General features: G+C 35.0%; 1 protein-coding gene across 2 annotated transcripts in view; it reads right to left on the bottom strand.

Annotated features, from left to right (window-relative positions):
- Positions 1-22,781, bottom strand: part of SELENOF (selenoprotein F) — a 38,526-nt gene that overhangs the window by 13,550 nt on the left and 2,195 nt on the right. For both annotated transcript variants that reach the window (XM_010963305.3, XM_045522942.2), the window contains exon 2: positions 16,473-16,640. In XM_010963305.3, coding sequence (XP_010961607.2) covers positions 16,473-16,640 — 168 coding nt within the window. The remainder of the gene's footprint in view (positions 1-16,472; positions 16,641-22,781) is intronic.

Here is a 22,781-nt window from a genome sequence, read left to right as displayed (position 1 = left end):
ACTTGTAACCCATTCATGGAAAGGCCTTCTCTGCACCACAAAACATGGACTCATTAATTAAAGATACTAGGAACATACTCTTTAATTAACAGGCAGTTTAGATGTGAGCTTTGCAAGGAAAACTTGTTTATCTCCTTCTCTCACTAGGAGACTCCTACTAGGAGTTACTCTCCTAGTAAACTTACGCAGAATTCTGCCCTTGTCATAATGTACTATAAATATTCCATAACTTGACTGTGGACAGGAAATGTCTTATTTAATCACAATTCTCCTCAGAAATGGACACAAAGCCGTTCAATATGTGTGTGCTGAATGGACAGAATTATTCACTTAACAGAATTAAATGACTCTTTTTTTTCATCATGTAACTTTAAAGCATTTCAAGCTCCTTTGACATGCTTTGTAGATTATGTTTAGTTCCAGTCTAGGGTAAACAAAATGTAACTCAAAGCTGCTTAACATTATTAAAATTCAATTCTAAAAGCATTAATTTGTGATGCTAGTTTGGCCTTTTTTACTAAAGAATTTATAGTGTTCATAGGAAAACATTTGTTTTTCATGGTGAATAAATAAACTACAAATTGCGGTAAATTTTCAATTATTTGTAAGGTAATCATAAGCATCTTTGGCAACACACAAATTCACACAAGGAAATATATGCTACTTAGAATTCCTCAAGGGCATAAAGTATGAAAGGATTAAAAAAGGTTAAAACTTGAAATTTCCTTGAATTTCACCTTTAGCACTTTTACTTCTTAAAGTAACATCACTGGCATACAAAAACACTGACCTTCAAACATTTGTGGAAAAATACCAACAGAAGAGAAATCAAAGAAACAAATCACATCACTTTTACACAGCAAGCTTAGAGAGCAAGCCGGCAGGCTTCTTTCCTGTACGCACTAGAGAAGCCTTATTTGTACAGACAATCTAACTCCCGGCAGTATTCCATTAGGGTCATATTATACTGGCCCAAATAATTTAAACGGAAATATATGAACACCTTTAGAAAAATATGAGAATGATACACAAAACTGCATTTTCCCCTTCGGAATCCACACCTATTTCCATATTACTTATTATTGCCAGGTTTTCCTAAACCTCGGATAGGGTCCTCTGGGTGGGAATCAGAAATATCTAACGGCTTCAGCTCTAGAACCAAGTTACCTTATTTGTAGCAGGATTTTTTAATATGCTAATTTCCCTCTCATTTAAAAATAATAATTATTATTTTTAAATTCAAATTCAGCTTTGTGGGTGGCTAACTTTTTCACAATTTTAATAAGTATATTTTAAGCATTTCCAAGATTATTTGCACCTATCTCAATTTTAGATTCTGTACATTTCACATATTTTCCTAATAATTTGGGACAATGTCCTCCCTTTATCGCAGAAGGATTTCCCTGGTAATTTATTGTTGGAATATAATGATTTTTTTCCCACTGGACCAACCTGTTGTTATAAAATTTTAATAAGGGTTTATAATAAGGTTTTCCCATATAGAAAAAGGCCAAAATGTTTATTTTGTAGTGATAACGTTGCTATAATTAAAGTCTAATTATGTGCCATAAAGTGGTTCAGATTTAACAGATGCTGTTTTTCACCAGATAGCTGGATTCCTAGATAGTTTAACTTATAAAATCAAAGGCAACACGTGTGAGTTATGTAAATTTTCTGAAGACTCTTTAAAAGGTGTTGCATTCTTTTTAATTATTATTTTTTGGGGGGAGGAGGCAATTAGGTTTGTTTATGTATGTATGTATGCATGCATGTATTTATTTATTTCTTAATACAGGTACCGGGAATTGAACCCAGGACCCTGTGCATGCTAAGCTCTACCACTGAGCTACACCTTTCCTGCAAAGTGTTGCATTTGTTAACTTTTACTGCTACCATCATTCCACCACCATCACAGCAAATCTGTAAACCTAGTCCAAGTCAGAAATATTCTACTACTTTCCAACATAAGCACTTAATATATTTTTGTTGGTGATGAAATCTATGGCTCTAAAGAAACTTGACAATAATAAAATCTTGAAATAAACTATTTAACCTGAGTCAAAAACCTAAAGACAACCAATCACAAACAATGAACTAGGCTTTCCGAAGAAAGGCAACCAATTAATTTACAGCCAGTCAAAAAATTTCTTTGCTTTGCTCTGCATCTTTTCTGTAAGTTTTGCCCCTAACTCCTGTAGGTGGGGCATTCTAATCAACCTCCAGTTTGGTACTGCTCAATTGGAATCGATTTTTGCACAACCTATTAAAAGTTTTAATATGCTTCAGTTTATCTTTTAAGAGTATAGTGAAAAAAGCTCAAGTTATAAAATCAAATGTGTATATGGTCCAATTGTGGTTCTGCCACTTACAAGCAGCATGTCCCCTTGGATAAGTCATTCTCTTCAAGCTTCAGTTTATAGTTTAAACAAGAGATATTCCCTGCCTTCCAGAATTAATAAAAGGAGTTAGAAAAAAAAAAAAAAACCCAAACATGCAAAAAGCCTGGATTCTTCAGATGCTCAACAACAACAGTGAATATTACAGTATTTTCTTTCACACTATTGGTTATGGTTATGTAAGCTGTGTGCTTGAAACCTACTTTCACAGAGCTTTCTGTTCAGGGGCTATTCAGGGCTATTGTTCACTGTTCCCCTGTAATTAGAATGGCCACTTCAAAATTTCTCAAGCTTTCAAATTCAAATTACCTTAGAGCAGTGGTTTTAACCCTGACCGTACAAGTATATTACCCGGGAAGATTCTGAAAATTACTGCTCCCTAGAACCCACCCCAGTCCAAGTAAATCAGGATAGCTGGGGGTGAGATCCAGGCATCAGTATCTTAATTATTATTACTAATTTTAAAGCTACCCAAGTGATTGTAATGGGCAGTCAAGGATGAGAATCACTGCCTTGGACTATACTCAACTATTAATGAGGCAAAAATTACACAACAATCAAACAATAGGCTTTTGCTCAATAGACTAAACCAAATCAATTCTAAAAGCTAAGCCGGGTAAACACTGACTAAGCAAGACTAATGCTGTGAGACTCTTGTTCTTCTTCCCTAATGAAGTACTGCTTGCAGTCATACATTCTTATTTTTGAAATGTTTTATTTAAAGCAAAACATTAGAAAAATAACTTTGACTATATATAATAGCAATATGATGAAATGCTCTAATGTTAGGTGAGCAAAAGGGAAAATTTTGTCTGCCAAAAAAAATTCAGATCTGAGGAGTAACTATTTCACAGGTCTTCTGAAGGTTTGCTCTTAAATAAAATGTACAAACTTTAAAATAAGAAGTATGACTATAATATGATGAAAGCTATAGATATTAGAGATAAATGAAAAGCAATTATGATATATCCAAATACATGTGAGCCACTCTGCCAAACACTAATCGCATCCAGCGTAATTTCTTAAAGTCAACTTTACTCCTTTCACACACAGATCTTCCTATAACCATATCGTAAGTTAAAAATGCATTCATATACTTAACATATCGAACATCATAGCTTAGTCTAACCTACCTTAAATGTGCTCAGAACACTTCCATTAGCCTACAGTTGGGCAAAATCATCTGACACAAAGCTTTTTTTATAATGAAGTGTTGAATATCTCATGTAATTTAGTGTGAATATCTCATGTAATTTAGTGAATAGTATACTGAAAGTGAAAAATAGAATGATTATATGAGTACAGATGGTTGTAAATATATTGGTTTTTTCACCCTTGTGTTGGAGTGGCTGACTGGGAGCTGTGGCATCATAATACTGTACTGTGTACAGCTAGCCCGGGTAAAAGATCAAAATTCAAAATTCAAAGTACAGTTTCTACTGAACGTGTATTGCTTTTGCATCATCATAAAGTTGAAAAATCGTAAGTCGAACCACTGTATGTTGGGGACCATCTGCAGTGGAAAAATACATCATGTATAAGCTATTTTTAGCAAAATTCAGCTAGTTAATCCTCAGGGAAAATGTTTCTACTTAAAACCACTAGTTCTAACTAAATCCAACTATTGAGCTGCTGATGTTTTAAATTTTAATTATCATCACCAAGTCATTCCTATATTTTCTGATATTTTTTAAAGTGCCTGTAGTGCTAGAAACAATAAGTCTCCAATTAGACATGAACAAATAATTAGGGCACTAAATTCTTTGGGACTTTGTAGTAAGCTTTTGTCAAGATTTCACTTTAAGTCACTGAAGAGCAGATGTATAAGGTATTTATTGACACTTTCATACACGCTCTGACTGATGACATTCTTGCATAGGAATAATGAGTGAATATGCAGGATTAGGGAAATAAGTTAAGCTTTACAATTATAGCAAACCAAGCTGTTAAATATAACTCTCTAATATTATACCCGAGATTAAACTATTCATTTTTAAGTGCTTTCTACTGAACTCTCAAAAAATACAAAGCAATGACTATGCCTAAGGAAGCTCCATAAGTTTAAAACTTTATCTCCTACACTGTTATTCCTTTTTTATTTTTAGTGTCTGCCTTGAGATTGAGAAAACTACAGAACTAGCAAGATAACATCTACCTTAATTTAAATTAGGCTCTAAAGAAGGTAAAAATACACTGGGGGAATCTTTCCCTAAAGATGCAACTGCTTTTCCAAAAATGCTCAATGAAAATGTACCCAAAAAGTTTCTTTAACATCACCACAATCTAAACTAGACCATGAAATCTGAGGAAAAAAAGGAGGAGGCTTCTTTCAATACTGTGATGAGGAACAGAATTTGTATATACCTAAAACAAAGAGAATTTTATCTGCAAGAGGTTAAGACTGTAAGGATGAGAATTTCACCTGGAAACTAATATACCCACAGATACAGACACACACATACTCCCATACATACTTTAGCTACAAGTATGAATAATTCAGGGTATCACTTAGGAACAATGTATTCAATTCTACTGCTACCTAGAGAATATCATACAACGAAAAAAATTATACAATGTCACTGTATTTCCTGAGGTCAGAATACTCAGAGAATGATAAAAATGATCCTAAGCTTAAATATTTTAGTAAATAGTTTTTAAATAAGACCAACTAACCAATCAGTATTATAAGTATTATAAGTAAAAATATTTTTGAAAATGGTAAGCTATTTAGTACAAGTACTCAATAATAAAGAGAAAGCGATGTCTCTTTAAACCTAAAATGTTTGAAAATTATAACATATTCCTGTTAATTTGAAAAACTGAGATCCTGTTAAAATAGAGTTCAACACTCAAACGTTCAATAGCCTTAAAAAACAAACATGAAGGTGACATATATGGCAGCAAAGCTGCTTTTCAAAAGAGAACTGAGTCTTTTGTGTTAGTGTTGCTACTCCCACTCTAATACTGAACATCGCTGTTTGTCAAAAAAGGGGACAACTATGATCATCTTTAAGAAAGGTTACAAGTATCTGAAATAAAGAGAAACAATGGCACAAATTAAATGATGATTTCGTTCTCTTAAAAATCAAAGAATGTAATCATGTAATATATTTTATATTTAAGAACAGATTTTAAAAAAGCAATAGTAATCCAAAAGTTAAATAGTATATAAAACTTAAGCAGTATGAAACTAGAACAAAAGAAACTAGATCACGCCACATATTTTTATTTTTTGCCCACTCTTTGGATAAGTATACTATCTATTTTAGAATCCATTATGGTGCTCAGATCAAATTCACGTCCTGCTAAATTAAAACTTAACACATATTTCTTCAAAAAGAAAACTAAAAAAGCAGTTTGCAGCTAAGGGACGTACGCTTTATTAAAAATTAACTCTGTTGCTGCCCCTTCTCCCACCCACCTCCACTGGCGTAAGGGGCCACCTTGTAGCTAAGTGGAAGTCTTTTGTAGCCTGTTGGGGTTACCAATTTCTCAAATAAGAATACTGGAAAGCATCCTCACTCATCTCTTTCCTCCTCCAGTTTAGTCAGTCAATAAATCCTGCAGGCTTTATTGCCTAAATCTATGTCAGATCTGTTTCTTCTCCATTTTTACTACCAGGGTGTTAGCTTAAGCCCCTGTACCTAGCCTCTGGAAAATGGCAACGTAAGTTCTTTTTCTGACAACAGTATTCCCCTCTGCCTTATCAGCTATCACTTATACCGCCACCAAAAGTTATTAAAATACAAATCTGATGTCAGTTCATTGTTTATAATCCTTAAATTCTGTCTGCCTATGGACTAGAGTCTAAACCTAACAGGGCACACAGGCCCTATTTACTTAACCATCTTCATCTCTCCTTGTAAAAAGCTACCTGATTTATCTTAGATCGCCATCTCTCTCACGATGACTCTGTACCTTTTCCGTAACTTCTTCTGCCAGAGATGACCTTCTCCTAATCATTTTCCATCTTATCATAAGCATCAGTTTCTACATAAGCAAGTGGTAATATTTACCTGATCTGTCAAATGGTTATGCCCCTCCTGCGTGCTTTCACACTACACAAGTATTTTATTTACAGCACACATCTCACCGAGTTCTTTAATCAATGCATCTGGAAATAATAAATAAGAAGCAAAAATTTTCCCTTGCCTCCTATCTCTCATTCAATACCTTTTAAGCTGTTTGTTTTTAGTTCTTCTGTTGGTCACATCCATATGATTAATATGGTTAAATCTATAGGGCTTGATTATGTCAATTTTAAGAGATTTATTGATTCCCTCCTCCTTCCAACTTTTATTTCTATTTCTTTTAGCGGTTATTACATTGGATATTATGTTTTAGCTCAACAAAATATCCTGCCCGCAGCATTCTAGCAGTCCAATTTCCACGTCTATTTCTTCTTCTCCTCGAGGACAGTGACTTGTCTTATTCTGGCATTCTCAGAGACTATACTAAGAAGTGCTATTTAGTGTATAAACAGAAAGTTTCACTCTGAGGTAGGTATGTCTAAGAAATGTAGTTGTAAGACAGCCTGGATATAGATCATGAGTAACCTTAAGGGTTTGTTTTCCTTTTAAATACTACAATCTGCAAATGTGACAGACTGTTTTAAGGTGCTTAGATAGAAGCCGATCCTAATTTGTAAATATCTAAAAAAAAACTGACTGCATTTTTTATATTAAAGGCAGATGAAATTCCACATTTAGAAAATATAAAAATAAATTTAAGTAATATTTTCAGTTCAATTGAATGGCTACACAAAAGAAACTTTAAACTTTTCTTATACAAACTTATGACACATATATTTATTGCCGCTTATCAGCTGTACGGCTGTAGGCAAGATCTCCATGCCTCAGACTCAGCTATGAAGTGGGGATGATAATGGTACTTACCTGACAGAGCTGTTGTGAGGGTTACATAATTCGCATAGTCTTAGAACAGTGTCTTCATATAATAAGAACATACTGAATGTCAGTAGCTATTATTATTAAGTATTTGTGTCATTATTTAGTATTGTTGCTACTCAGGAGTCTTAGAGATTCTTACACTGCATTTGAACTGTTGCCAAACATCATTGAGGTCTTAAAAAAAGCTTCTTTGTGAACAACGTTTTAATATTATAATCTGTTGAATTATATTTTTGTTTCCTTTGAAGAAATCAGTTCACATATTTGATGCTACAGACACTACCAAAGCGGAGCTATTTTAAGCAACTGTGAAATTTCTTTAGCGACTACAATTTCATGCACAGTTAGCTTAACCTCCATTTCATCCTTCTATGTTTTACACACCAGTAACATTGGTTCTGATAGGATAAAGATTAAAACTCGCCACTGTTTTGAATAATGCTTTTTAAGATGACTTCTAAATCACTCTAAAATTGGCTACAAAATTTCCATGTAAATTGAAAATAACTAAATGTTTCAATGTTCTTTTACCAGAATTAAGAAAAATCATGTAATTTATTTAAAATATTTGGTTGGGCCTTAAATAAAGCCAATTTTTTCATATATTACTGAAAAACACCAAGTAGTGGAAGCCATTAGCATCTGTAGTAAACTGAGGAGTAAAGATTTGATAATTTTAAACAGAAACTAGTAATGGGATGGTACTTTAAAAATTTTAAACTATAAATGCAAAAGGGACTTTCAGAAAGCCCTTAATGTTTATGTTTTATGTTTAATTCATTCATTTTCCTACAATAACTCTGTGAAGTAGGTATTACTATTAACATTTTCAAGATGAGAGCCAAACAGTATAGATATTTAAAAACTTGGGGCTCTGCCCAGAAATAAACCCACAGACCTATGGTCAATTAATCTTTGACAAAGGAGGCAAGAATATACAATGGAGAAAAGACAGTCTCTTCAGCAAATGGTGTTGGGAAAATTGGATAGCAGGATGTAAATCAATGCAGTTAGAACACTTCCTCATACCATACACAAAAATAAACTCAAAATGGCTTAAAGATTTAAATATAAGACATGATAAATCTCCTAGAAGAAAACAGGCATAACACTCTCTGACATAAATCTTAGCAATGTTCTCCTAGGGCAGTCTACCCAGGCAATAGAAATAAGAGAAAAAATAAACAAATGGGACCTAATTAAACTTATAAGCTTTTGCAAAGCAAAGGAAACCATAAGCAAAACAAAACGACAACCTATGGGATGGGAGAAAATATTTGCAAATGATGCGAATGACAAGGGCTTAATTTCCAGAATATATAAACAGCTCATACAACTTAATAACAAAAAAACAACCCAATCCAAAAATGGGCAGAACTAAGCAAGCAGTTCTCCAATGAAGACATACAAATGGCCAATAGGCACATGAAGAAATGCTCAATATCACTAATTATTAGAGAAATGCAAATCAAAACTACAAAGAAGTATCACCTCACACCAGTCAGAATGGCCATCATTCAAAAGCCCACTCATGACAATGCTGGAGAGGCTGTGGAGAAAAGGGAACCCTCCTACACTGCTGGTGGAATGCAGTTTGGTGCAGCCATTATGGAAAACAGTATGGAGATTCCTCAAAAAACTAAAAAGACTTACCATATGATCCAGCAATCCCACTTCTGGGTATACATCCAGAGGGAACTCTAATTCAAAAAGATACATGCACCCCAATGTTCAAAGAAGCACTGTATACAATAGCCAAGACATGAAAGCAACCTAAATGTCCATCAACAGATGACTGGATAGAGAAGCTGTGGTATATTTATACAGTGGAATACTATTCAGCCATAAAAAGAATAAAATAATGCCATTCGCAGCAACATGGATGGACCTACAGACTGTCATTCTAAGTGAAGTAAGCCAGAAAGAGAAAGAAAAATACCATATGATATCACTCATATGCGGAATCTTTAAAAAAAAAAAAAAGACACCATGAACTCATCTACAAAACAGAAACAGACTTGCAGACATAGTAAACAGTCTTATGGTTACCAGGGAAAGGGGGTGGGAAGGGATAAATTTGGGAGTTTGAGATTTACAAATGTTAGCCAATATATATATAAACAGATTTTAAAAAGGTTTCTTCTGTATAGCACAGGGAACTATGTTCAATATCTTGTAATAATCTTCAATGAAAAAATATGAAAATGAAAAAAAGTAAAGAAAAAAATAAAAACTTGGGGCTTTGGAGTCAAACAGACTTGAGATGAAGTCAGGTTCTGGCCAGATTACACCCTAGCTTCCTTTACTGTTAAATAGGGATAATACTATTTACATTACAGAGTTGTTGTGAGGATTAAAGATAATGTAGGTAAAACACTTCAGCACATAACCAAGGTAAAATAATAACTAAAAGGTGAACCAGTGTAATTATTACAACAAAACTGAAGATCCCAGAGTAATTTGTTGGCTCAAAGTCACAAAAGCCATTGAGCAATGAAGCTGAGATTAAAAATTCAACTCTTTCAAAAACTTTTATATAAAAGGAAGAAGAGGATAAACTTCTAATGACCCATACATATGTTAATATTACCTGGGTCCTGTCTCCATCTTGCGGTAGTGCGTGTTTATGTGAAGGCAGAATATTATACACACAGAAAATGGAATGTTGCTATACAAAGCTGGTCAATTAACACTAGTATAACTCCAACTAGGTAATGGAGTGGGAAGCGGAGGGAATCTAAAACTATATTCTTAAAATTATTTTATGTACTACTTAAGGTCTGTTTATTTAAAGCTGGGGTAATACAATCATTACTGAAGACAAATATTTAAACTTTTTAATATTATCCAAAAAATAGATTTTTCAGTGAAAATAGAATTCCCTTATCAAATACCTTAACTGTTGATTTATTTTCCAGAACCAGTAATGGTATGATTTGGTGACCTGCAGCCTAGGGCTCTACTGGTATTCTGTGAGTGAGACCAAGATGTTCCAAATTCAAATAAAAGAAATCTCTTCTCAATCTGTAGTCTTGAAATAAAAATTCACTTTTAAGCTCTTCTCTTCCAAAATTCTCTTAAACCTCTGAAATCTGTTACTAAGTATTAGATTAAAAATATAAGTAGCAGAGGAATGTTAGTAGGAAAGTTAGAAATAACTGTGATTAGTTTGACAGCCTGCTGGTTTTGCAAAGTGATTATTTTTATAACTCAAACATATAGTTCAATTTATTTTCTGTTATTTCTGATTTCAAAGAATACTGCATGTCTTCTACCTGATCTGCCATCTGAAAAAGTTTGAAAGTCAATAATATACTTTATTTTAAATTGACTTTAAAATATGGGTCTCATTCAATTTTCAGGATAGACTGTCCTAATAAAACTGAGTTCCACTTTACCAATGATTTTGAGTTTTTTTTAGTGGAAAAACCTTTTCTCTTCAAATGCAGTTTTTCATATGGTATTTTAAAATGATTAAAAGGGTACACATTTTTAAAGTTCAAATTTGCACACTTTTCTCCTTATTAAAAATGTGTCAAATTCAAAATTTTGAAATTTAAGGTTATGTTTGACATAATTTATTTCTGTGTTTTGTTGCATATCAGCAAGTAATTACAAACGGTAAAAGTTTTCATACCACTAATTCTGTCATCAGAGGATATTTCCTCCTGATTCAGCTGATCCAGGAGCTTGAAAGTGCAATAGTAAGAGAATTTTGTTCCAAATTTTTTTTTAACATTTTTTTAATTGATTTATAATCATTTTACAATGTTGTGTCAAATTCCAGTGTAGAGCACAATTTTTCAGTTATACATGAACATACGTATATTCATTGTCACATTTTTTTTTTTGCTGTGAGCTACCATAAGATCTTGTATATATTTCCCTGTGCTATACAGTATAATCTTGTTTATCTATTCTACAATTTTGAAATCCCAGTCTGTCCCTTCCTACCCCCCGCCCCCTTGGCAACCACAAGTTTGTATTCTATGTCTATGAGTCTATTTCTGTTTTGTATTTATGCTTTTTTTTTTTTTTTTTTTAGATTCCACATATGAGTGATCTCATATAGTATTTTTCTTTCTCTTTCTGTCTTACTTCACTTAGAATGACATTCTCCAGGAGCATCCATGTTGCTGCAAATGGCATTATGTTGTCGGTTTTTATGGCTGAGTAGTATTCCACTGTATAAATATACCACTTCTTCTTTATCCAGTCATCTGTTGATGGACATTTGGGCTGTTTCCATGTCTTGGCTATTGTAAATAGTGCTGCTATGAACATTGGGGTGCAGGTGTCATTTTGAAGTAGGGTTCTTTCTGGATATAAGCCCAGGAGAGGGATTCCTGCGTTATATGGTAAGTCTATTCCTAGTCTTTTGAGGAATCTCCACACTGTTTTCCACAGTGGCTGCACCGAACTGCATTCCCACCAGCAGTGTAGGATGGTTCCCCTTTTTCCACAGCCTCTCCAGCATTTGTCATTTGTGGACTTTTGAATGATGGCCATTCTGACTGGTGTGAGGTGATACCTCGTTGTAGTTTTGATTTGCATTTCTCTGATAATTAGTGATATTGAGCTTTTTTTCATGTGCCTATTGATCTGTTCCAAATTTTTATCACTGGCAAATCTAATCCTTAGAAGATCGGAACTAATATTATCCTCGATGTGTAAATGAGGAAACAGGTACAGAGTGATTAGTAATTTGTTCAAGATATGAACTTGAGGAGCGGAGGATCTGAGCTGAGGTAGTTTCCTATCAGAGCCTGTGCTCTTATTAATCACTGCTCTCAACTCTCCCAATCCAGTCAATACTGAATGAACACAGCAAATTAGGTTGAAATAATTCACTTATTGGTTCATATATATGAGTAATTCGGCTAAGTGGATTGTTTCCTCCCAAACCTTCAGAATAGTAGTTCAGAGATAAGGTAGATATGAATGCAAAAGAACAGAAAGAACTAAAAACCAATTAAATCAAAATAATTTGAAAGAAGAAAAAAGACAGCAGTTGAACTACAAGGATTCTGGTGAAGTCACGATCTTAAAAAGAACGGGTACTAGGTAAGGAAATAGGGGAATACAAACAAGGAGAAATACAAAAGTTATACAGTAATAATGTTTGGAAGAAGCTGAAATCATTAAGATATGAAAATCTTAAATGAATGAGACAGAAAAAAAGCACCTAGCTCACAAAGTTCAAATTCACAGAACTGGGAATATAAAAAACATGAGAAAAATAACCCATCTATTGTAAGACTACATTTAATTTTATAAATCTTAGAAAATAAGTCAAAAAATTCCTAACAGAAAATAAAAGTGAATTGATCCCCCACCCCACCACAGAAAATCCCCAGAAACTTTTAACTCTTTGAAAAATAATGTTAGTGGTCAGACTGGAATCACTAAAAATTTGTGCTAAATAATTAACATCTCCCTTTTAGATAGATTCGGGATGCTTATGAAATCCTTAAAATATAGAAATGAGAGTCCTATATTTATAGTTAGATAAATAATTATAACCAAAATATGACTAATAAATAACTGACAACATGAAGACAAACTTTCTTACTCTTTGTATTTAGGACATACAAGTTAAATATATGAAAAAGGTATTTACAAGCATCTACAAAGTTCAAGTATATTTTCAAGATAATTTTTTAAAAAAGTGACCTACTCTAACCTATTCTTAGTAAAAACAATCTTATTCAAGGACAAAAACTTGTGAAATACTGTAAGTTAAAGGCTGGGGATTCAGAAACAAAAAGTAGTCCTGGACCACAAACAGCATAATATACTAGCAGAGAAAGAAAAACCAAACAACAGATACAGTATAGTGGAGGTAAGGTGCACATCAAGGTGTCCTCACGTGTTCCGGGAATACAGAGGTGTAGCTAACCTAACTTGGGAGTGGCAGTGGTAGTGCGTAAGGAAGAAAAATTAGGGAAGATTTCCCAGAATAGGAGGCACTTAAGCTAAATCTTTAAAATGGCTCAAGTAGAAGTGGTTTACTCTAGTAACTGAAGGAAAAATAGCCTGTTCTGTATCTGAGAGTTGCTTCATCTGTCTGCTCCCTAGTGCAACACTCCACACAGCTACTGTGGCACTAATGGTTCTTACATCATTCCATAATCCTAGCTAACAACTGGTTGGTGAGCCAGCTTGAGCCAGCAGTAATCCTTGTCTAAAATATTTCAAAAATGTAAACGGGGAAGAGTTAGTCCTTTTCTGGTGGGAAAAGCCATGAGATAAAACACGCAGGAACTGGCAGTTACTATATATTCCCATCACATGGAAAAAGCCAGTCAGTAGTGGAAAAAAGAATGAACCCATCCCTTCCATATTAAGATTCTACACACAGAAAGCTGAAGTCACTTGTGCTACTTAGTAATATTAACTGTATAAAAATACCACCAAAATTTAAATATTTTTTCCTTCATTAGTTTCTTTTTCTCTTAAGCTGCAAATTCCTATGCTTTTTATAATTCAATCAACATCCTTACTAATGTTTGTCAACAGTACCTAGGCATACAGTTACGAGCAAAACTAGTGAAAATAGTAGTAAAGTAACTTATCAAAAAAATCTCATTCTAGCTAGTATTTGTGATGCTTACTTAGGCTATTTGTGATTAAAAATGGAGGAAAAAAATACAAGAGCAAATAAAAGTAATAATGGAATATTTATTTGCAGAATGATAAAGGATTTCAAAGACATTTTCTGCTTTTATTGTAATTTTTTTTTAACCAAAGTTTATGCTTCTGCCTATCAAAGGCTAAATTCAGCCTGCTAAATGAGTAAGCATGCAAAAAATGATCAGCCTCATCCTTGAACAAACCTATAAAGTATGCAACTAAGTGAGAACCAAAATGAGTATTCAGGTAAAATTTCCTCATTATAAATTGCTAAAACTTTCCCGTATATAAAACACAATTTTTCTCCTCTAAAGAATTTATATCCCCAATGATTTACAACACACACTGCCATGTTTAAGTACTTTTTAATGTTTTTGATGTAAGGCACTAGTCTATATACTGCATATTTTTACTTTCACTAAACTAGGACTAAATTAAATTATGATTTCAAAATTAAGCATCAAGCCAGAGTTGAGACAGGAAAAATATTGTATATATTGTACCTATGATTATGCACCAATAATCTAGAGAGTAGTACTGTACAGATTAAATCAAGTGTCACTGCTACATTTGAATATGGTTTGCATCTAAATGGAGGCTTGCCTAACATGCCATACTTTAATATTTTTAACACTATTTTAAGTGTTTTCCTATGTTTTAGTTCCACTAGGCTATTAAAGAAAACCATTCATTGATTTTGTGCCGTACTGTGCTAGCAAATGCTTAATGAGAAGTATATCTTACAGGTGAGGCACAAGAAGTTAAGGGGAAAAAAACCACTGGGTATAGTATAAAAGATACATTAGGATACAGGCTCACCTGTACTTAGATGCAATAATCATTTCAGATTGTAATTAGTTAGGCATATATTAACTGGTGGATTATTTGCCTACTACTATTGTTGAGCTGTAACTGATGAAAGGTGTGAAAGGTGTCAAGATACCACATGTAGCTCAACTAATAAGGAAAACTGCACAGGAATATAACTAATTTGAGAAGCATGTGATCCAAGTTTGGTTCTGCTAAAATTATACTGGGGTACAATAAAGAGTTACTGAGAAAGGGCAATAGATGAAAGTATTTTTTATGTGCACTTGGATTACAGTTTAGACACACTTGCTATCAAATGGAAGAATTTCTTAATATACCCTTAATTACAAGGATGTGTGTGTGATAAAGATTGTTTATTATAAAATACCCCTTGTTATTCATCCTTGTAAGTTTGGTGTCTCAGGAAATAATCATTGTTGGCTGAGTAGTTGTACAGACCATAGAGTAATAGCTTGAAGATGAGAGGATGATACACTTCAGCAATTTGTTGCATGTGAATCTCATTTAAAAAAAAAAAAAAAAAAGCAGAAAAACAAGTGGGAAGCGTCCTACAGAACAAGTTAAGTCCTATGTTTTAGATCTCTTTAAAATTTAGATTTGAGATTTAAAATTGAGTCTTAAAAACTTGTTTAGATTTTATTTACCTGCATTAAAGACGAATTTACATGGATGGAAATCTTCTAAACATTAAAAATGATTATTGGTATATGTGAATCAAGAAAATGAAGACATGGAAGCTGCTCTCGGGACACAGGAATTTCAGGTTCACAACGAAAAAATCAAGTGTCAAATTTTCGTTGAATACTAACATTTTCAAAGCTTGTCTGCTTGCTTTTTCTTTTAGAACTATAAAACTACTCAGTGTTAGAAATAAACCTTTACTACCTAGTAATAAGATACAATTACTGTTTGAAAGCTTTACAAACCGTAACACCTCAAATAGGATTCACAATGTACAACTGAAAGAGAATATTAGAAGGAAACAGAGTGATGCTAACATTTTTTTCTCACCCAAACACAGGGACCTCATTAATTCAGTTTTATTTGGATAATGTAAATGATCTTTTCATGATACTTTATAAACTAAAGAAGTCTAAGGATATAATGAAAAGATTTAAAAATTGAGGAAGTTTCGTATTAATTTGAACAGTAGGTAAAACCACAGCAGATTGTATTGGATATTACCTAACCTTGGCTGTTTTCAGGTGTTAAAGGTGAGATTAGGTATCTGAAAGTATTGGTAAGAGGTGTGCAAGTTAACAGACCATATCCTTTGTTAACCAGATTAAAAGTTACAATTTACTGTTGGCACAATTGTGTGCCAGGTAATAGGTGCTCTACTTTTACCTCAAATTTCATTATAAGACTGGATTCTTATAAATGAAATAAAAGCATCACATTATTCTTTGGCTTCATGTGGCCAGAAGTGAGGAAGAGTGGATAGCTTTAGGATCTAAGCATGCTATAGCAATTCTGCTTCCCCTCTGCTGGACAGCCATGGTAGGATGGTGTCCCAGTATGTAACCATACTTTTCCTTTTATTTGCTTTGATTGACCCAATGGGCCAGGCCAGAAATCAACTGAGTTTCCAAAACTACAAGATGTAAAAGCTAAAGACTTCTTTATTTAAGCTGACTAAGCAACTTAATATTTTACCTTACCTCAACTAAACTGTCTAATGGAAGAGAGATATTAGAAATACCTTTTTGGTTTCAAATTGTGCTTCTTCCTGACAGCATCCTCTACAGTCAGGATCCAGCTGAAGAAGGCTGAACTGTCCAAGAAGATCACAGGAGCTGCAGAGCAAGTTGCTGGAGAAGCCTAACTCTCTGCAAGACTCTGATGAAAACTCTGCCCTGAACGCGGACACCTGAAAATAAAAAATAAGAAAAACCCCCATAATTCCACATTTAAATTATAAAGCTTCCGAAAAAGGAGAAACCGGGGTTGTCAAAATCTCACACACTAGTGATGAGTTTGTGAAATAGCCTCATTTGGAGGCAAATGTTTAATTGTTTTTAAACTCTATACTCTTATATGAGTTTTTGGTTTTTCCCACCTCCCACACAAATTTTTTCCTTAAAAATTTGTCATATTACAGCTTGGCTAAAATATGGATTAACAAAAAAGATATTATATGTTATTTTATGAGATGTATTATATATCTTTTGAAGAAAAACGAATTTCCATTTCATTTTAAGAACTCAGTACCTGTTCACATGCTCTATGGAGTAACATTAAATTCTAGGTCCGTACTATACCCTACAGACTTACCTACATTCATATCTTGCAGGGGGAGGATGCAGAAAGGGATGAAGTGAGGGAGAGCAGGAGCACATCAAAAATACGTTAGGGTTTAGGCGCTAGCTCCACCAACTACAAGGTGCGTAACACTGAGCAAGAACACCTCCCGAAGCTTTGATTTCTTCACTGATAAAGCATAGAACTTCCCAAATAAATCAGACTGCAGTAAAGATTAAATGAAATGACTTATGTAAAGTAACCAAACAGGATGACTAGCAAAGAAAAAAAGCCTTCAAGAGTATTAGCTGTCTTTCCGTATCCATTCTTCTCTCACGTCTCAGTGATGGTGGTACACCTCCATGTCTAAAGTCAGTCCCTCTACCTCTGCTTTGAATTCTATCTCTGTCATTTCCACAGGGATTTAATTTCACTGATAATTTAAATCGTCAGTGTATTCAAGCCCCATGGTTCTAATGGTCTCTCCCCATATTCTGTCATTTCTGAATTGTTGCTAGTCTGGGTTCTGATCCCCCCACACCATTCAGCTAAACTTACCCCAAATCACTAAATGCAACGGCATTCAAAATTGTTCTGCTCCAACTGCTCCTTCCATGGCTTGCCCTCCTCCTTCTTCTATGCATCTCTTAAATACTGTTGCTTCCCATTTCTATTTCTGGCATTCTCTTTGCTTTGCATACTTTCTATAGATGACTGCATCTTTTCCATGGCTTCAAATACTCATTTATTGAAAACTTCCAAGCTTCCAAAGCCAACGGCCCACCTGAGGTCTCATTTACATGTTGCTCAGGCACTGCAAATTCAAACTCTCCAACAGGGAAACTTATCTTTTCTTCTTCAATCTATTCCATCCAGTGTATTGAGTATCTTAGCAAAAAGGCACCATTCTCCTTGACCATGTAGTTGTCCAGGTCGGTCATCCTAGACTCCATACTCTTCACCATTCTTACAACCAATCAATTAATGTGTTTTGACAATTCTTCTCTTCAACAGCTCCCAAATCTGTTCCCGCCTCAGTACGTTAAGTGGTCAGCTAGTCCTCCCTCTCAGTACTTCTCCAATCCCATTCTACTTTTCAGCTTTAACGAATTCCTACAGTACCTGGAAGTATAAAACTTCTACTCAAACATACATTTGCTCGTACTTTTTCTACTCTAAGGCTCTTTCTCACCTTTCCATCTTGTTAACTTCTACTTATTTCCAAGACCCTGACTGGTGTCAGTCTTCTTAGGAAGGCTTCTCTGAAAAAAGTCAGATCTCAATCTTTAGTCGCAGACTTTTCTGAGAAAGAAATTTATGCAGAGCTGTAAGGCAGCAGTTCTCATAACATCGTACTATGTAAACCTAGGATTGTCGGAATCCCCAGAATATTACAAGGGCATTGAGGACAAGCATTAAGTAACTTCTCTGCATTTCCAGCACTTGTGCTAGTTCTCATGTGTGTTAAACAAATGAATTGGTCAAAACCACAGCCTCAAGTAGGGAGAATTTCAGATTGTTTGTGACTGGTTGACCTTCCAGACTAAGGAAGTGTGTGCAAACTTTATGTAAAGTGCCATGTGGTGATTATGTTAGGCTTGGGTGGCTATATAGTTTCCACAGCAACTACTGAACTCAGCTATTGCAGCACAAAAATAGTCACAGACAATAATAAGTAATGGATGTCTGTGTTCCAATAAAACTTTATTTACAAAAGCAAGGCTAGCTGGATTTGACTAATTGATTAGGCAGATTAGAATTCAATGGCATATTCCAAAGTAAAAAACTTTAAGTATTGCTGGCATATTCCTCCAAAAGGCTGACATCCCAATGGCGTTATATTAAGTCAACATCCTAACTTGATACCTTGTACAACCATCTTTTACCTTATCTCAGTATTAATGTGGAATGTACATCACCTTCAAAACAGATCAAGTGTTTCAGTCTAGTGGGAGGGACCTAAGACACTTGCTACTATACTTTGTGTAACTTATCTACTAGTAAAGTGATCTTCTTGATTTATTTCACAGGTTAATATCTATTTTCCAAAGATGGCCACACCAAAATATGTATTTATGCGCACGCACGCACACACACACACCATCCTACATATGACTGGCAGTCTTACATTGAGAAGTGGGAGTCTATGTTCCCTCCCCTTGAATCTGGGAAGGGGCTTGGGACTGTTCTGACCAACAGAGTGTCAAGGAAGTGATACTATGGGTATTCTGTGATTTCTGAGGTCAGAAAAAAAAGAAACAATCTCCGCTTGGCTAGTGCTTGCAGGTGCCATGTCTCTGTTTCTCTACTACACTCGACTATGGAACTCAGCCACCATGCTGGAAGGTGGCCTAAACTACAGAGAGAATGTGGAGAGGCCCATGTGGAGAGCAACTGAGGCCTCCAGCTGACAACCAGCATCAACTACTAGACATGTGAGTAAAAAGCCTTCACATTTTAGTCTTTTAGTCTCAGGCTGAGGTCTGAGACACCATGGAACATATAAGCCATCCTGCTGTGCCCTGTATGAATGCTGACCCCACAGAATCTGAAAGCAAAATAAACAACTGTTTTACACCACTAAATTTTAGGGTAATTTGTTTTGCAGCCAAATAACTTGCAGTAACTAAACCAAGTAATAAAAACGAAATCACTGTGAAACTGTGAACTGCTTATCTAATGTAAGCAATTGTTACCAAAGCCTCTTTTACAAACCAAGAATCTCAAATACTCATGTGATGGTAATATTTGGTTCTATTCCGGTATTTTCTGAGTACCTACTGACAGGGAGCAAGAACATCCAAAACACATATTTGAGTCTGATGACATCTGGAATCAAATACCAGCACAGAGCAATCTTGTGAGTTTCTGAATAGGAGTAATTACCACTTATCTCAGAGTTTTGAGGATTAAAGGAAAAAAAGTACAGAAAGCATCTAGTATCCTACCCAGTACACAGTGAGTACTTAATGTTAGAATCATTCCCACTTTCCACTGTGAAAGCACACTTAAAAACTGCAAAACACTACTTATTTTTAAATCATTATACTAGACACGGGATAGAGATAAGTGTAGCAGAGACGGAAAGTATCTTGAGTTTCATGAGTAAACTGATCTTTTTTGGGGTCTTCTGTCATTGATTTTGCAGACCCACTGCTTTGAATCTAAGAACATTAGAACATATTTTTAACTTCATAGGTAAGTACAAAATGCTAAATAATATAGAAAAGTTCAGAGTTATAAATTATACCCACCCATATTTTTATTACCAAAAAAAAAAACTGAATAGCACTTAAATGTGCATAGTAAGGCCAAGTATTAAATTTTAAAATAATTAGCTACCCTTGTAACAAAGACAGATTTTAAGGACAGGGTGGGATAACATTGATTGGGATACAACCATTTAACAGTTTACCTTTCTCCAATTCAAAGTAGGATTGACAAGCTAAGAGACTCCTTTGCATTATGCATTGATTTATTTTTTGATATAACTACGTTCTTTACAAACATAAGGGCTGTTGGCAGGGAAACTGTATTAACTATATTGCAACATTACCTTTTCAGGCAAAAGCCTGATACAGCTATATACTTTATTATACTTACACATACACAAGATTAGCTGTCTCTTAACTTACCTTTATGCATAAACTCATAGGTTTCTCATGTAATTCTAAGATTTCAAATTGGAAGCAAAAGCAAATACATGGGTTTACAGACAAACCCCATAAAAACGAATACCAGAAACACAGCCATTATAGCAAGCTCTTACAAAGCACCAGGTACTTTGCTTAACACGTTACATCATTATTCCATTTAATCTTAATCCCCTATGAAATAGGTATTAGTCCTACTTTATAGAGAAGGAAACAGGCTTGGGATAGTTGAGGTAACCTAACAATACAGCGAACAATAGGTGGCAGCATCAAGATTTTAAGCCTGGCCTGCCCTCAAAACACTTTACCACTGTTACTAACTACCACCCTTCAGAGAATCCATCATGCACCATTACTGCATGTACCGCTAAGAATAACAACGAAAATGCTGGCAATTACAATTGTGCCACCATTGAGATAAGACCGATCCAGATGTTAAGTTGTGTAGAAAAGGGGGTAGGGGATGGGGTGTGGTGTCTCAGAATCAATGATACATAAAATCATTTTATACTGCCCTCAGTACACTGCCGTTCTGAATGAAGCAGTATTATGTATAGCTGAAGAACTGAATACCACTTGGTTCTGGGGCTCTCTAGAAAACAGCTCCCTTAGGCCATACTAAAATATTTTTTCTAATGCTTAAGCATACTCAGGATACATCTTCAGATTAAATCATTTTATATCCTCCCAGTGGTCACCTCGTTGGAATGTTGATAACTGTGCGTTGCTATTAACTTTAAATTAGAGCTTTTCAGGGGCACAGACAGTAATAAAAACTCAACTTGTCTAGTCTGAGGACTCAGAGGCGTCAGTTAACAAAGTAGGAGCTAAGTCCTCTATCCACACCAGCAGCTCAACTGCAAGGCACCAAGAAATTCTTCCTTCATTCTCTTTATTCATTTGTCAGGTTCCAAAGCTTTGGCTTATTTTTATTACTGTCAATTACTTATTCCACCTGGCCATTCTCCCCCCTCAGGCTGAAACTGTGAAATGCAGCGTTTTCTAATTTCTTAGAGTTTTTCCAGCCATCCCCTACACCTCCCTTTTCATTCTATTGCTTTCTTTTCTTAAAAACACTAGGCATTACAGAAGAAAGTGACGGGAATAAGCTTTAGGGAAGTTAAAACAGTTCAACAAAGGTGAGTTGCTCAGGCTACCCTTTCTTTTTTTACAGCCACTGTGTATTTGTAGGGCTTGGCTGGGTTCATCACTGCTCTATATAAAATACAGATATCCTAGTGACTTTGAGAACAAGAAACAAATTCAAGTGAACTAGGAGGCCATTCCCATTTCTGAGGGATTTAAATGAACAAGCACTTATGAGGTGCAATAAAAAATATGTAAAAGAAAAATGGTCCCTGTATTCCCTCTGGCTACATTCTACTTGGCAGGGGTGTGGGGGACTGGAGGGATACAGACCACACACACAGCTTCGGTGCAGTTGTGAATCTGTGTAATACAGCACAACGTGTGATGACAGAATATGTAAAGCAGAGGGTATATCAGACTTCGCAAATCTGGAAATGGGATGTAAGTTAAGCCTTTCATTTTATCTAAACACCTTACTTTAGGCCTGGTGAGAGAACATGGTTATGTGAGAAAAACTAAAACAAATGACCCCAATTTTCCACTTCTACCTTTGTGCTCTCCCAGTAGAGGTAAATGCTGGGAATTAAGCCTGGATACATAAACAAGCATCAGGTCGAAGAGGCTCTGTTAAGGAACGCTGAGGACAGACTTCACCTTAAAAGCAGGGGAGCCACTGAAGAGCTGTTTAACAATGACAGATCTAAGTTTTAGAAAGATGACTGGGATGCACTGCAGAGACTGGATTAGGAAGTGGAAGAAAATGAGAAAGGAGACCAGTCACAGAAGCTGCTGTGGTAATTCCAGGCAAGCAAAGATGGTAGCCTGAATTCAGGTACCACTTGTGGAGAGAAACTTAGAACTGGTTTGGAGATTTTTAAGGGTTTAATGACTGACTGAGTTCAGAGAAGAATTTAAAATGACTAATTTCTGGCTTGGGCAATTGGGAAGCTGGCAAAATCAACCATTTAGATTCTGATAATTCAAAGGGTGAACCATGAGGCCACTATTTTTAAGGAGAGAGTGGTTGG

Source organism: Camelus bactrianus, chromosome 13 (assembly GCF_048773025.1).
Source record: "Camelus bactrianus isolate YW-2024 breed Bactrian camel chromosome 13, ASM4877302v1, whole genome shotgun sequence".
In the NCBI taxonomy this organism is placed as follows: domain Eukaryota; kingdom Metazoa; phylum Chordata; class Mammalia; order Artiodactyla; family Camelidae; genus Camelus; species Camelus bactrianus.
The sequence above is the reverse complement of the archived record's forward strand: the minus strand, read 5'-3'. Positions and strand labels throughout refer to the sequence as shown.